General features: G+C 35.8%; 2 protein-coding genes across 2 annotated transcripts; one reads left to right on the top strand and one right to left on the bottom strand.

The window, feature by feature from the left end:
* Positions 1–4,106: 4,106 nt before the first annotated feature.
* On the bottom strand, positions 4,107–15,335 carry LOC118738814 (actin-interacting protein 1). Its single transcript, XM_036469804.1, has 8 exons — positions 15,122–15,335; positions 14,537–14,658; positions 11,320–11,410; positions 8,280–8,543; positions 7,620–8,218; positions 5,562–6,017; positions 5,347–5,497; positions 4,107–5,276 (listed from the first exon to the last, which is right to left on the bottom strand). The coding sequence occupies exons 1-8, from the start codon at positions 15,153–15,155 to the stop codon at positions 5,167–5,169; spliced, it is 1,827 nt and encodes a 608-aa protein (XP_036325697.1). The 5' UTR covers positions 15,156–15,335; the 3' UTR covers positions 4,107–5,166.
* Positions 15,336–15,674: 339 nt separating this feature from the next.
* On the top strand, positions 15,675–16,995 carry LOC118738813 (GPN-loop GTPase 2). The gene has a single exon (XM_036469803.1). It carries the CDS (start codon positions 15,752–15,754, stop codon positions 16,667–16,669), a length of 918 nt encoding a protein of 305 aa, XP_036325696.1. The 5' UTR covers positions 15,675–15,751; the 3' UTR covers positions 16,670–16,995.
* The last annotated feature ends 335 nt before the right edge of the window (positions 16,996–17,330 follow it).

The raw sequence follows: 17,330 nt of genomic DNA, 5'->3' as shown, positions 1-17,330 counted from the left end.
ATAATTGCTATTTATTTTCAATATTCAGATATCCAGCTTTGTGGCCAGAGGCAGTGATGTTAAGTATTTTTGAGGAGCTCCGGGTAATGATCTCTCAAACTTGGGCGTGCTTAATAAACTGTCTGGGCGGATGCGCTGGCAGGAATTGGGGTCCGTTTAAGTGCGTCTACGATTACGATTACTTTAATCCCAGTTTCAAAATAGTTTGAATTAGGATTGGAATAAGCGTAAATCGAAGGAGTATTAGATTAAAATTATATTCTCATTTCTATTTCAATTATAGCCAAAAATTACTTTTTTAACTTATGTATGTGAATTTTACTAATTTCTTAGCTAAAATCGCAAGACATAAGAATTTGTATGTAAGAAAAATACACATTTTTTAGATAATTTTAAACTCAGCAACCTTAAGTTTACTTATACATGAAGAAATTTGGAACTCCGCTCCCTTCTTGCTCACTCTTTATATAGTATCAATGGACTGTGTGTCCCCTTACTCCTTTCCGTCCGCCATCTTGCAATCATGGGCGCTCAAAGCACTCGTGGTGTTACATGAAATATACACCCCTATTTTGTAACACTTTCATATTCGGATTTTGCTACGAATCGTAGAAATAGTATGCTGCAATCCAAATCGTATTTTCGAACTTTCGAAATTCGTAACAACGGCATGCCTAAAATCGAGTGAGTAAGCTTTTTGCTTTTTTGTACGAAAACAATTCTGTATATTTTTATCCCTTGCTGTAATAAACGAGTAAAACAGAATCTTTGTTGCCCCTTATCGAGAAACTTGGCTCCGCTTTAGTTATTTGTACAATGATTTTCGGTTGTTGTCTCCAAACGCATAATCCGAATCCAAAAACTTTAACATCACGTGTAATCAAAGGATTAAAATTTTATTTAAAATAGATGTTTCAAATTTCCGAGCACTATCTTATTAATAAATTCGGTTTTCACTATGTACTTTTTGCAAATTTCGACGTGGGTTCTGCGCAAAAATAATAAATAAAAAAAAATGTGGATGGCGTAGCCGGAGTGATGTGCACAAGAAGTGTTGTATATCTTTGACGTGCGCAAGCCCCTCTTCTCCGACAACACAGAAAGGAGAATTCTACTCAGTAAGGGTTATAATCCTTAAGTGCGGCCGAAGGCAGAAGCAAGTGCCACAGGTGGTGGACCTAACATAGTGCATGTTTTCAATGGCTTGGAAGAAGTTGTTATTGCATTAACTGGATTGAGAACCAGTTCTTCAGGCATAGGAGTAGTTCTGGCTTGTGGTTCAACCAGAAACTGACAGACGCGCCCATGGTTACTATGCCCGACAGCTCCGCATATCTTTGTGCAATCATTCCCATAGCGCGCTCTTACTCCGCTGCTATAATTGAAAAAACCAATAGAATGCACCGTTTCCTTCAAAATATGTAAAATCAAACAAATTTACTATAAATAAGCACTTCATGAGTGTTTTTTAATTCCTTTCCGCTTTGTTTTCCTTCCTTCAGCTATCTTCGTAAAACAACTGATAGCTGGCAATGCTGCATATGTTTCCGCAAGGGTTGCAGCATGTGGATTTTTCGTTTTTCGTAGCGTAGTTACGAATTACGAATTACGAAAATTCGGGTTCTAGAATAAGGAGGATAACCTTTGAACTTGGACTAACTAAATTGTGAGATTCATGATGAGTGGAAATGGTTTTTGGGTGTTGTGTGGATCAAATTCTTGTCAAAAAACTTTTTGGACTATTCTATTAAGTTCAGATATAATACCTTGTAAATTCTCGAATAACACACTTTTCATTTAATATGTCAAAAAATATTGTCAATTATTTCTTGTTACAGATGGGGAAAATGTAGAAGAAATTGACGACCAAGTCGAACCGGACACGCTGTATAATAGTTGCACGGATAAAATATTAAGTGTTTACAGTAATATATGTTTGGTTGACTGTGCATCTCAGAAACGAAATTATTTTTTTTTTTTACCGTCAGACTAAGAAAACCCCTCCAGATAATCGTCAGATTATGGAACAGCACGACCAGGGCAACGAGGTGAACCTTCTGTATGAAAATCTGACACGCTCGAGTAAATACAAATGGCGTTTTTTTCTGGATCTTCAAGAAGACGCCACGTGCTTGCATCACATCTGAATCGTCAGATTATTGAATGGGGGCTTCATTCGGGCCCATTTAACATCCCTTGTGAATATCTGACGCGCTCGAGTAAATTTTTTTGTCACCCATTTTTACCTTTCCGTACGCCACCGCCCACCATGCAAACCGGCTGATTAGCATATCTCCATCATCAGAAACACGTTTGATTTATTCACTATCAATATCTGACGCGCTCGAGTAAATCCTTGTAACTGTTTTTTTTTGTACATTTTTGGAAGCGTGTAGATGCTCCACCCACCGCTGTAAGGAAAAACATCACATGACCTTTTTGTCCTCCCATCACATAAACTTTAAAAATCCAATAGGTCAAAATGACACTCGAGTAAATCCCGGTTTAGCATCGTGGGCTCCCCTACAACAACAATAGTTTTTTTACGAGGATGAACTGATATAAGAAATCGCGCTGACTACAACTTAACATTTCGTGTGCTTAACCAATTTTTCCAACTACAATTCAAGTAATTTTTTTGCTGAAAACTTCTTAGTACTCACTTTGTTTACTTTTCACTAAAAAACTGCGCCATTAGTTTCATAGTTTTCCATATTTGCAAAATTCACGCCACCCACCGGCGGCCATGCACCTCACCTTCTTCGTTAAATCGCTTCTGTGCTATAATTAACACTTTATTTTGCTGCACTTTGCTACACAGCAAATTTATTTGCTATTGCACACAAAATAATACCCGAAACGATACTTTTGCACACTTTATTTGATCAAATTACAAATTTCACAACTCACTTACGCGTATAACGCTTTTTGCCAACGAAAGGAAGCGGAAAACGGAACGTTGCAGCAGTGCTGCCATATGCGAGGAGTTAAGAGGGTGCATGGTTGCATTTCCTGTGAGAATATTAGAAAATGTATGGTAGATGTTTTTCGTTTCTAATTGAATCGCCAAAACTATAAATGTATTTAAGACATTAATTATAAACTCCTTTATTTAACATTTAAGAAAAAATTCTAGTCTCCCTGTTGTTTTTATTTTAACGTACCAAGCTAGTGTCAGATTAAATTGATATTGGAGGCTTTTTAAAACAAATGAATATTATAAACACTCTTGTAATTTATGAAAAAAATGACAGCAAAAATATTAAGAAATAAACAAACTTTTAAACTTATTTTAAGAAAATGTAAAGCACACTTTTTGGTAAAAAAATTAGTACACTCAGTACTAAGCAAACAAAACAATATTTGCAATCTAAAATTTTTGTAAAATATATGATTAAACAATTTTGTTATTTCCTTTAAATAAAAAAAAAAAATTGACTAACACTCAATTAAAAGAAAACAACAATGTCATTGTTATAGCAAGTGCAGTTATCTAGAAAGACACTGATCATTTATGAACAAATACACTAAATACACATACACTGATGCACTTTCACTATATACATACATACATACATACATACATACAAGCATTAGCCAATTAGCAAGATCTTTCAAAATTAAATGTAGTAATTTAGGCTGTAAGTTAAAAAGGCACATTTTTATACAAAAAAAGATGACTTTTATACACAAACAACACACACAAAAAGACAATAATATATTTAATGTTTTCAATTTTATATAAAAATTATTTAATAAATATACGAATTTTAGAGTAAAAATATACGAAGCGAAATTCATTGAAAAGCAGTGGTAAAACAATAGGAAAATAAATTTTTGAAAAAAATTACGTAAAAATAATTTTTTTTAATAACCCCCCATCTTCCGAAACAACGAGCGCAGACATCTCGATTTTTCATCGCCATTTCCATCACCCTGTATATGTAAACTTACGAGCCTAAAAGCAGGCAACACTCACTTGTCAATTTAACCCGTGATTGGACGCTTGAGAATTGTGCGGACCGCACTGAGTCAAGGAAAGGTATGGCTAAAAAAACTTAGGTCTCATTTATTTAAAATTTATAATAAATAAATAACACTAAAGATTTATGTTTTTTTCTGGAAAATATTTTCTTTATTTTAGTTTGCTCTCACATATTCGCACGCATGCACGAGAATATTATACAAAATGTTACGCAAAATCATTTCATTTCCAATTTGTTCTTTCGTTGAATGCAAATAAATAGGGATGTTTAGGACGTGGATATAGTCTTGGGGTTTTCAGTTGGAATTGCATTTACAATTTTTTGGCAACCGTGTGCATTTTATTGTTGTGAATTTACAAATGCAACGAATATGCAAATCCAAGAGCATATGCACAAGATCCCGAACAGCCCTAATATTTTTGTATGTGTGCATTACAAATATGATAAATAAAAGTTGTTTTTACATTTATGTATCATGTTAATTCCTACACATCGTCTTGTTTTTATAAATTGCCAAACATTTCAATGCAGCCAATATTTTTGACTGCAAAAGGATTTAGTAAGTCGAAATAGCGGTACAATTATATTTAAAATACAAAGAGTACTGTAAGTAAATAGATGCGCGGACAATATCTGCTTGAGCCTTTCATAGCATTGCTCTTATAGTTGATTAAATAAAATGCATTAAGTATTCAGATATTTTTCAAAGAAGTACATAAGTGGGTTAGTGTTAATTTTACGAAAAAGCAGATACGATTAATACATTTTTAGACATTAAAACTGTAGGACTTAATAAGATGGGGCATGAAAAGAGTAATACAAAAAAAATATAAAAATAAACGCATCTAGTTGGCAGCTGTTAAAGCCGTAATTTGTAACTACATTAATTGTGTTGATGAAGATGAGCGCAGACATGGCCGGTGGGGTCGTTGACGTTAAAGGACCGACAGCAGCACTATTTGGCGTCGTTGTGTTAGCGTATAAAAATTAAGGTATATAAATATCTTTGGAGCTCACAAACGACTTGCTACTGCTATATGTATACATATATTATACTGTTTATGAAATATCATCTTCATAAACTAGGCGGCGGCTGGAGCAGGGTTAGTCATTATCTATTAATTGTAGTCGTTGCATTCTTCTGCGCTTTTCGAGCTGCAAACGCATTTAAGTTTAGAATTTAAATAGTTTCGACTTCCCATACTTTGGTGTTGCAATCTTGACCAGTTGAGATCACAGTATTATTGTCCAACCACACTAAGCGCGTAATTTGTGATTGTGGATGTGCATCTAAAGGAGATAAGAATTTGATATGCAAATCAAATAATTAATTTCAAAAACTCTATGAAAAAGTACGCACTTTTAATTATGGTATGCTTGGCCGGATTGGTCACAGACCAAATAATGATAGTCGTATCCAAGGAGCCACTAGCAACCAAAAGCGAATTAGGTGACCAGGCGACCGTATTGACGCGCGCATTATGGAAGCCCCATTCCTTATTGTGCGCCAGCTAAAAGATACAAGACAATTTTAACCGATTTTCAATAAATTATAATGCTTTCTCATTTTCTCACCTTATATTCCTCCACAGCATATAGTATGACTTTGCGATTCGCATCACATGCCACCAAATACTTATTATCGGGCGAATATACACAATCGGTGACGGGTCCCAAATGCTGCAGCTCGGTCTTCTCTTCCAACGTGGTACCCTTCAGCGAGTAAACATGCACCTTATGATCATCGCCAGTTACCGCTACATCCAATGTTTCGGGATTGGCAGAAATTGAGCTTGCCTCATACTTGATGGGCAACGAGAATACCTTCTTATTGTCCTGCACAAGTGTTAATTCTTTGACGCAAGCTAAAGCTATGATATTTTCATTCCGGAGAATGGCTAAACCGCGTGGTTGGCAATTCAATTTGACAACATAATCGGTGTAAGTGTTGCCTTCGATGCTAATTTGACGCAGGCTATCGTCGATGCCGCAAGTGTAGACGTAATCGCCCCATGCAGCAATGCCGTTGATCTGCAAAAGTGGAAAGATTAATTGATTTACTTAAGAAAAAATAAGAAGTTAAATGTAAAGTAGAGAGTTATAAATTTAAAGAACAGTATTAAAAAATGATGATTTGTATACCTTTCATGAGCATGAAATGGTATTATAACTTCGGTCCGATGTTTGTAAGTACCAGAAACAGAAGAGATAGACCCATTAAAATGTATACTTAAATGATCAGAACGTCGTGCTGAGTCGATTTAACCATGTCCGTCTGTCTGTCTGTCCGTCTGTGTGTATGCAATCTAGTCTCTCAGTTTTCGAGATATCCGGATGAAATTTGGTACGTGGGTGTATTTTTATAATGTATTAATCATTTGTGGGAACCGGAAGAATCGGACAACTATAGCATATAGCTCCCATACATTTTATTGTTCAGATATGTGATTTTTCGTTATAAGTTCTCCATTTATGCAGATAGAAACATGAAATTTTGCAATACTTCCACCCATTATCAACAGAAGACTTAGAGTGAAAACAAAGATCGGGTCACTATAACTTATAGCTCCAATACAACTGATTGTTCAGATATACGATTTTTCGTTATTACTCCTCCATTTAAGTAGCTAGGAACATGAAATTTTGCACTGCTGTCACTCATTATCAAAAGATTGCTTTCAGTGAAAATGGCGAAGATCGGGTCGCTATAACCTATAGCCTCCATACAACTGATTGTTCAGATATGAGATTTTTTGGCATAACTTCTCCAGTTATGCAGCTAGGAACATGAAAATTCGCACCGTTTTCACTCATTATTAACAGAATACTTACAGTGAAAATTACAAAGATCGGGTCACTATAACATATATCTCCCATACAACTGATTGTTCAGATATGGGGTTTTACTGTTGTTGTTGTTGTTGTTGTAGCGGCTACTGTAAAACTGCTTTATTTGGACAGCTAAAACCGACAAATTTCGTAAGCTATTTTATAAATAATAATACAAAGTCTATTGAGAAAATCGTCAAAATCTATGCTGTATAAGCTTTATCTCTTATACCACTGATTGTTCAGATACCAGTTTTTGCGATATATGTATCTCCTTTAAGTAGGAAGCTAAACCCATTAAATTGTATTACCGGTTTACATACCGATCACACAGCAGTGAAAATCACTTAGATTGGTGTTAAATAAGGCATATCTTCCATACCTCTGATTGTTTAGATAATATTTTTAACCGATTTCCAAAAAAGGAGGAGGTTATCAATTCGTCGGAATATTTTTATTTTTTTTTATTTTTTTTATTTTATTTTTTTATGTACTATGTTACCGCATAACTTTGCACCACGTCAACCGATTTCAATAATTCTTTTTGCAACGGAAAGGTAGTGTCATTCATCAGTGATCATTGGATCATGAAATATATAGATATATATATATTTTTTTTAAGTCGGTTTTTTTTTTTGCTAAAAATTACTTGTTTATATATCTATCTCCTCTATCTATGTATGCTGTGAATATATAAATTATTTCAAATGCAGTAATCTGTTAAAGTAAAATTTTCAGATGTTCTTGAAAGTTCGGGGTTAATAATTCTTAACTAGTTTCAAAAAATATATTTTCTATATTCACCTGATTGCCATGCCCCGTGCCGCCGATGCGGTCATTCACGCCACTACCCGAATTCCAATTCGTTACCACACCATCATGACTGCCAGTGTAGATGGTGCTGCGGTCGTCGCTCAACCCGAGCACGGTAATGGGTTTATTGTGGCCCTTAATGATGCGCAATGGCTTCGTTGGATCATCGACATTCAAGTAACTAATGTTACCCGACAATGATACGGTCAACAAATGTGCACCTTGCCATAGACAAGACACTTGCTGATCATCGACGGTCGTACCCATAACGAATTCACTAATCAGCTCACGTGTTTCCACATTCCACAAACGGCAAGTCTTATCACCAGAGCAAGTAAGTAACTGTGTGCTATCTGGCTTCCATGCTACAGCATAAACACCACCCTTATGCGCAGGGCTACCAATTTCACCAACCAATTCCGAGCTAACGCCATCGTAAAGGAAGACTTTGCCATCAAAACCGGCCGAGGCAAAGAACTTACCATCGGGCGAATAGCGTACGGCTTGAACGAAGCGCGAATGCTCCTGTTTGGTCATTTTGAATTTGAATGGTGGACCTTCGAAGACGCCGATGGTGTTATCTTCGCTGCCTGTGTGGGGAAAAGGGAAGCCAATAAGATTTAACTTTTTTTTTGGTATACTCTAACTTACCAGTGACAATACGAAAGGGACGCGCTGGCCGGAAATCGCATGAATTGATGGGTTTCGATTGCCCGCTAATCTCACCGACGGACGTGCCGGTTTCAGTCATGAAAACATGTCCGAAACGCTCGCGTCCTTCGCCCACAATGACAATACGTTGATTGTCTGCCGACCATGCGATATCCTTAATCGGACCGCCGATCGGTTGGAATTCATTCTTCAATATATGCTCCTTGTTCACGGTATCCCAGATCCGAATCTTGCCAGAGGCGTCTGAAAGGAGGATGAAAGAAGAATTGTTTTCTATTAAAATGCGTTTTAAAGAGTTGAAATTATATTTATTTATCTATTTATTGGTGTGTCTTTATCTATCGCAGCACAGGCGGTGCCATTGATAATCTGCTTATCGATGCAACGCAATCGAGAATGTAAAATATACAAATTTAGCACTTAATTAGCCCTCAAATGCTAGCGAATTTTCACAAGTTCATATGTTTTTGTCATAATGCCACCAGAGAGGGGAAAATGTGCAGGTAAAGACACACCCAATGTAAGCTGCATAAATGCTACTTAAAGGGAAGGTAAAAAACTACAGCAAATCTGAAGCCAATAGCGGACGTTGTGAATGTAGTAATCTGTGTAGTAGATAATATAATGTTCATTCACTAATGCCTTTGAGGCCATAAACAGCATTAAAACTACACGCTGACTTATATTGATTGTTGTTGTTGTTGTAACAGCATACCAACTCCCCAAATACTTTTTGGGGAGTGTTGCTGGAGTGACAGTCCTTGGCCAGATATAAATCTGGGTCGTTCCGGTTACGTAGACCCGACTGTCGTGGGAACGAACTTATATTGATGTTCATGTTCGCTTGTGCTGTATACCCAGCAGTCGAACTACCGTTGCCTTTAATGGCTGCATATGTTTGATTTTGTTGAACAAAAGTGTTAACTAAATATTTAACTGTAAAATTGCAATAAAAAATGAAAATAGCTAATGAAAGCATTGAATGGTTGAGTGAATGGTAAACTTTCTCATCCAACAACACAAAAATATAGCATAAACACCGAATGAGTCATTGAGAAACAAAAAAAAAGCGCCAGCAGCTGAAATACAAGATAACCAACCTAGCCGTAAGCATTAGCAATAAAAGAATAATGGCTACAAAGCGTAGACGACTATGATTCAAAACGGTAACGCCTAAGTGGCTAAGTGATGCTGCTATCATTTTGCTTTTACTAAAAACACTCGTTGCCAGCATCTGTGCTAATTGCGGCTTACAATTATCAAGCGTTTTATGCTGGCTGAGCAGTGATAATGTGCAATATGGTAAGGTTACAGTAAACAAAAGGCAAAACAATTGGAAAGGGGCGGACGCGTCTGCACCAGAGATAATGAGATATGAGCTAAAAAGTAAAATACTTTATAGATATGTTGGTGTATGAAAATAGGGTAGACAGAAACGCACCACTTGTTTTTAAGTAGCAAAAGGCACGCCCAATCCTACAACAACAATCGGGTCTACACAAAATTTGGCGAGTTAGCACAGCTGCAGTAATGCAATACTGATTATGTACTTGAAAATAGAAAAGAGAAAGGCTTGAAGGCTGACTGACTGGGCGTTGCAAAGATTAAAAACAAAAGCGCCTACTGTGTAGCAACTCTGTTTAGGAGAGCGTAACGGCTGCATCACAAAATAAATAAGAAAAAAATCCAAACGCAAAAATAACGGAAAACAGATTAAGGCCATGTTATCATGAGAAAGATAAAGCATACAAGCATTAAATTGCATTAGGAATGTTAAAAAAAATATGTCCAACGGTTTCGGGACGATATTGGGTTGGATCGTTGTACTGAATAATGAGGTTGTTCCCGATTGCTGGTTAAATGCATAACGAAATTGAAATTTGAAATTAACATAAAATTTTCTAAAACTTAAGCTAAAAATAAATTTAATTTTTCCGTTGAGAAATATCATTCACTTTTAATAAGAATATTCCGAGTGAAATTATAGTTTTCGAAATTTCAATTTTTTTTTGGGATGCCCCTAATAGACATCGCCTTTCTAATTTTAAACCTAAGGCTGCGTTTCTTTATACATTCCGGATAATCCCATTTCACAGACGAAATAAACAGAATGAATTTGAAATATACGTTCTAAAAAATAAGTAAACAAAAAAGTTTATTCCAAACGTTCAGAATGAATAAAGAAATGCAGCCTAAGTAAATCAAAATTTCAAAACATATTGAAAAACGCAAACAAGCCTTTTCTTGTGTTAAATGAGTATTTAAAAAAATACAAAATACTTAAAAAGTTTCGAGGAATAAATCTGGATCATTCCTGTTACTATTTTGGTCAAATTGAACATTCTGTTAGTCCTAATGTAATTTTTTCTATAAGTTACTAAGTAATTTTTTCTATAAGTTACTAAGTAATTTTATGATAAAATATCTAAATATTGAACTTTTGTGTTTGGTAACTTTATTTTTTGCTTTAAATACCCTCGCTTTAAAAACTCGGCATAAAAAACTAAATCCCGCAGTTTACCAAAATAATGCAAATAAACGGCAACTAGTCACCAAAAATTTGCGATATCTCTCTTACGAAAAAATGTGTATTAATAAAATCGTGAATCACCACGAAATTTCGAATGAAACGTGTAGATAATTATATAAACAGCCGTATATACCAAATATGTCGTTAACTCGCTAACTTTGTGCAAAACAGCAACAAATACGCCACCTAATATTATAAAAGCTTGTAGATTACCAAGGGAGTGCTAATCACATTAATAAAAACTGGATTTTTTTCTTGCATCACTTTACAATCGTTGTCGTAGTTATCTTTGTTTAATGTTTTCAGACGCAGCTGTGATGCTGCGTGATACAAATGGTATTTAATGGATATTTTTAGTGCACATAATGTGCAATATAACAACAAAAGCAACAATACTTAACTAATGCGGCGCACTAAATACATAAATACATATTTGAAAAAGAAGACAACGAAAAAATTATAGAAATCTCTGCATGTTTTTGTACTTACCGCCTGAGGCAATGTAGAATCCACTTGGCGAATATTTGGCCACATTGACGGCACACGAATGCTCTGTGTAGACATCAGCAATGGCTGGATTCTGTTAGCGATAATCAGTGCATATAGCCATGATAGTCAGCCGAAATAGCAAAGAGAATGTATTAAAAGCAACACAACAGCACAAAGGCAACAAAAATCAAAATTTCGAGGTAGTGGAAAATTCGGTTGGTTGATAGAATTGTACAGGCCGGCGATTTTTCGTGTGTATACACCAATGGGTTGTTAGTTGGTTTGTTGTTTGGGCGGGTTGGGTGTGCGCAAGCAGCAGCCATCGCCACATTTCATTTTAATTTTAGGCCAAAATATGTATGCGTTGTTGTTGTTATTTTTTGTACAGAGTGTGTGATTTAGAGACGTATCGAAGCAAACAAAATTAGCGGTGATAAATTAACGATGACAATGCGTACGTTGTTTCAACAGACAAAATTTTGCGAAATGGTAGCAGCCGGCGTGGCGGAATTGGTGAAATTATGAAAAGAGAAAATAATAAATACATATTACTTAAATTTTTTATGGAAGTAAAATATTATGATATAATGGAATTTAAAAAAAAATTCTATTACAGTCGTGTCTGGATATAGTGAACTAATTTTTGCATGGCCTGTTCACAGCATCCAGGTTGTTCACTATATTAAGGTTGACTTATTTTGTTCAAAAACTTGTTTTATTTGCTCAAAATTCATGTTTGTGTATGTAAGTGCAACAGATCGTTGGAATAAATGTATACTTAGGAAAATATAAATGGACATATGAATGTTTATTGAAAGAATTCGCGAATAGATGTTTGTTTCATGCATGAGGAAATTGACTTTTGGACCGCTTTTTCACGTAGAGTTCTCAATACTATTATGCCAGCATAGTCAGTTTTTAATAGCTTCAGTGGTTTTTATAGGATTTCCGAGCATTAAAATTGATACAGCATCTTTAAAAGGTTAAGTTTTTAAAAATTGTGTGATGTCATCTTTTCCTACAGCTAATAACAGCAGATGTTTTTTGTAGTACAGCTTAGTTAAGCGAATCACATTTTGATCCATAGGCTGAATAAAATGCGTTAAATTTGGGGGCATATAAACCACGAATATTGAGCCATCAGCAGTTTTAAGTTCATCTTCTGGCGGATGGCTACGGGCGTTATCAAGCAATAGGATAGCTTAGCAAATAATTTTGACCCTAATAACAATTAAAAACGAAAAAATACTCGGTAAAACTGTTAGGAATTTTAAATGTATTACTCATGTACGTGAGGGACGAAGCAATGGTGAAACCATTCTATGAAGATGCCTGCAGTTACACCATAAATTTCCGATTTTTTTCAACAATTTCAGATTTTTGCTTAAACGAAAGGAATTTCCTCGCAGACATGATAACACTTAAAAATTATTTAAATGCTAAATTTATTAGCACACAAAAAATAAAAAAACACATAAAACAGCGCACATTCACTCACAAGCGGTTGGAAATCGACAAGCACCAAATTAACATTAGCATCAAATAGTAGCAGCTTTTCTAGTAATAAACATAAAGTGATAAATTTCAGGGAATAACCGCTTTCATTTCCGTTTAAATTTGGTATTTTTTTGTCAATTTATGCTTGCCGTTGCTTTTAAAATTTTGTTCAATATTTAGAGGCTTTCGATTGTTCACTATTTAGAGTACTCTGTGTAAATATTTCGGTGTTCACTATATCGAGGTGTTCACTATAGCGGGCATTCGCTATATAGAGACACGACTGTATATTAAAAAGGAATATATATAATTCACCTTGACTTTCTAATACATAAGTATGTATACAAAAAATTTGTGTAATAATATATGTACATATTGGTATCACGTACATCGTACTAGTCTAAACTAAGTTGTAAACTAAATACTTTTTTTATTTAAGAAAATATTTTCCCGAAAATATAATCCAAGATTTTAAAAAGGGTGTTTTTTAACTAAAAAATCCTTGAAAATGTCTCTCAATTTTAAATTGTCATGAAAACAACTTCCAGCTCGTCTTTTACAGTTTTTCGAGCTTTTGGGAACACTCATAAATATTTTTAATACTGGAATTAGAACAGCAGCCGGATTCCAACATCGCTAAAAATCTCCAAAAGAATAGCAGTTGTGCCTAACAACATGCAACATCTAGTTATATGGCCTTCATATTGCCAGATTTGGCTGATTATAGATTGCATCTGTTACTTTTCCATGTGGTATACTTTTAGGCCCCACTGCTTTAGAGAATTTCGACGACGAAAATTTAGCGTAGCGATTGTTAGAATTCCACTGCAGAAATCGATTACGCAATGCATTTATGAGCTAAACTTAAAATTTATACAAAAGAAATTTGTTTTGTTCTCCCCTTATCATCATAGAATTATGTTATGAACTACATATATACATATGTACACAATCTATGTTTTGTTTTTAAGCAAAGGCAAAACCACTTTAAGATTTTAATAAATATTTACTAAAAAACGTAATGCCTTTTTTTAATTAAACCACTAGCTCATGAAAATTTGTTTTGCAATATAAAAGAAATTCTGTTGGGGGTGGAGATTTGCTTGCGTTGGTGTATTGACGTTCTTGGCGTACATTTGTTTAAAATATGCGTGGGTTTTGTTGCTACACCCCAAAATATGTATTTGTTTTACAATTTGAATATTCTTTGCTGCCATCAAATCCACCGTTCTTCTCTGGCATGCTGGCTCTTATATAGAAAACGCTCATCGAAAAAGCGTACCACTTTCTCCTGTGCATGCACAACATTACTGCTGGTGAGAAGACGCGGTTAAAAATAGTCGAAACAAATAAATAAATGAGACTGGGAACACCAATGGATTCAAAGTTGGAATGTTTGTCGGCTTGGCAGCGAAGCGTTTAATAAATTTTCATTTGAATGCAGCTGCCAGAGTCCAAAAATAAACAATACACACAAATAGTCGCGATGAGTAGTAGCCGCTACAACAACAACAAAAACAACAACAACATGAGCAGTAAATTTGAGATGGGCATCGGAATAGAATAGAGCTTGTGGATTTATCATATGCCCATAAATCCCTAGTGGGAAAAATTAGTAGTAGTAGATATTAATCCCTAGAGCAATAATTTTTGATAAGTGTTCTACATAGAAAAAAAGCATATTAATAAACTTTAGATATTTGTAAAATGATTGACTCACCTCAATATTCCTGATAATCACCGAATTTCCATTGGTGTACAGGAAATTTTTTCCTTTAGGATCGCCGCCCAGTACAATGGGTTGCCCGCGTTGGGTGCGTGGCAGGGTGGCGTATATGAATTCTGTATGGGAGTGAACACATATTATTATCTTATTCTCTATTTTTTAGGTTTAATTTTAATTAATTATTTTAAATTTTATGCATGTACAATCAATCAGGGGGCGCTCAACAGGAAGTGGCGCGCTAAAAACACACCCATACACACATGAAGTAATCGCTATTACATGCACAGAGCTCCTGCGCTTTGGGCTAACTACTTAGGGGAAGTGTGCGACGGAATATCACCGCAGCAAAAGCCGGCAATGCGTCTACTATTTATGCTTCTACATATATGTCGATGTAGCTAATTCACTGCTTCCGCTTTATCTCTACAAGCGCAATCACTTTTATTTTGCCCATATAAGCACATATAGTGCTTCAACGTCAACAGCGATTGTTTCCGCCGTCTAGTCCCACCACATCCTCTTGCACCAACTGGTATATTTTTTCGTTTGTTCCCCCAAAAAGGTAACCGGCCAACTCACTGTTTTGATACGCTGGCTTTTGTGGTTGGGCCATTGTTGCTATTTCAATAAACCAAACACCGTACTAATTTGTACCCTTTAAATAAACTAAAACTGCTTTTTTGATACAAAACTAATGTATTTAAGCTTTTTTTTCAGTAAAAAGTTGACACCACCAAATCAGACCGAACAAAAGCGAACCAAATTTTTCTGCCTTGCCACAGTGCAGTGTTGCCGAAGACTGAATGAATTTTGCTGCGTAACAGAGTTGCCTGATGTAAAAACCAGAAAACTAAAAAAAAATGTAGAGCTGACACTTATGGCATATCCACTACCTGTCGATAGATGGCGCACAGTATTCTTGTCAAAAACAATTATGCTAAATTAAAAGGAAAATTTGTGCAAACATCTAGTATTTTTTATCACGTCTTTCTCTTAAAAATATTGAAGGTTTGTGTGTATCTTGTTTTTATTAAAGCCATCAAAAAGCTTTCATCCAACTTTCGCATACCTTTCTGTCGCTTCCTATAATTGATTTCACTTTCGGGACACTTTTTCTTCACAGTAACCCAACAGCTGATTTTGACAATCTGGTTTGTTTACAGTTGTGGACCAATTGTAATTTTGTTTCCTTTTATTTTGTTAATAATCATGTTGCAGACACCTTCTGTAAAATTTGTGAATCCACGTTATGGTCAACTGGTCATTGGTCCACCTGGCTCTGGAAAAACTACTTACTGTCATCATGCATACAACTTCTACAAAGAATTGGGCCGCGATGTCGGCGTGGTCAATCTCGACCCTGCTAACGAGAACATGGAATACACACCAATAGTCGATATAATGCAACTCATAACTGTCGAAGATGTGATGGAGCAGTATCATCTAGGACCCAATGGCGCGCTTATGTACTGCGCCGAGTTCTTGGAGGCACATTTGGAAGATTGGTTCTTGCCCGAATTGCGCAAAGCTGCCGCAACATGCAATTACTTGCTTTTCGACTGTGCCGGACAAGTAGAGCTTTATACACATCACACCGCTATGGCCACCATATTCGAGCGACTGCAAAAGGAAAGTTATCATTTGGTGACTGTAAATCTTATCGATTCACATTACTGCTCAGAGCCGACGAAATTCGTCTCAACGCTGCTGCTCGCTTTAAATATGATGCTACGCATGGGTTTACCCCATGTGAATGTGCTCTCAAAGGCTGATTTGTTGCGAAAACATGAATCAAAGCTGCAATTTAATTTGGACTTCTATACAGATGTGCTGGACTTGAAATATCTGCTGGAGGCATTAGATGACACACCCTCAATGAAAAAGTATCGCAAGTTAAATGAAGCCATTTGCTCGATGGTGGAAGATTATGCATTGGTATCATTCCAACTGCTGAATGCGCGTAGCACAGCAAGTATGTTGCGTCTACGAAATCACATTGATAACGCAAATGGTTACATCTATAAGGCCGGAGAAGAGACGGCGGTAAACTCTTTGATGGCTTGTGCAGTTGGTGCAGAGGCAGAAGCGATGCGGCAATGCAATGATATTGATCCATACGTGACGTGAGGTGGCAGAATGGTAGTTTAGGAGTAATGTGCGAGCATAAAATTAATTTTTATTTGTCCTTAATTTATAAGATTTTAGATTCACAAAATGCACAATATAAGTTTTGCAAGTAGCATAATTCCAAATTAAAACTGCGTGCTCGCTATTTCTGTATCCTTTAAATGAAATCAAAGAAGATCGCAAGCGCCGTAAATCTAAGTTCGCATGAGTCAGATGACAATAACCAACAAGAAAATCTTCTTTGTTGACAAAATGCCAACTGCATGCGTTTAAATAAAATGGAAGACTTCGTTATTTGCTCAACCCAGTTCGGAAATTGCAAATTTGTTTTTAAATTTGTCAGCGCCTTCCAATCAAAAAACGCTTAACATTTGCCAAAACGAAATAAAAAGAAAATCCTGTCATTAAATGTAAATCTAGCCGTGGCACGATAGTAAGACAAGCGAGTACTCGCAAGATTACAATGTATTCAAGTTTCTTGCAGACACGTATACATGACCGAGTTGTCAGGAAGTCAGTCTTGTAGTCAGTCAAGCTGTCTTTAAATAAGTCAAACAGACAAACGGTTGGTGGGGAACTAAAACAAATAGGGTAGATAGCAAGTAGTTGGATAGTACATGTATGTACGTATTCATGTTTTTGTTTGTACTCATAGGAACCA

Source organism: Rhagoletis pomonella, unplaced genomic scaffold (assembly GCF_013731165.1).
Source record: "Rhagoletis pomonella isolate Grant_MI unplaced genomic scaffold, Rhpom_1.0 Rhpom_scaffold_00005, whole genome shotgun sequence".
Classification (NCBI taxonomy): domain Eukaryota; kingdom Metazoa; phylum Arthropoda; class Insecta; order Diptera; family Tephritidae; genus Rhagoletis; species Rhagoletis pomonella.
This window is presented reverse-complemented; position numbering and strand designations above follow the sequence as displayed.

Bases quoted from the DNA above. Each gene is read 5' to 3' on its own strand.
- LOC118738814 (XM_036469804.1), bottom strand. From the start codon at position 15,155: ATGGCCCAACCACAAAAGCCAGCGTATCAAAACA. The intron at 14,659-15,121 runs GTGAGTTGGCCG...ACTCCCATACAG, and splicing joins AAAGCCAGCGTATCAAAACA to AATTCATATACGCCACCCTG. The intron at 5,498-5,561 runs GTGAGAAAATGA...TGTATCTTTTAG, and splicing joins ATGCTGTGGAGGAATATAAG to CTGGCGCACAATAAGGAATG.
- LOC118738813 (XM_036469803.1), top strand. From the start codon at position 15,752: ATGTTGCAGACACCTTCTGTAAAATTTGTGAATCCACGTTATGGTCAA.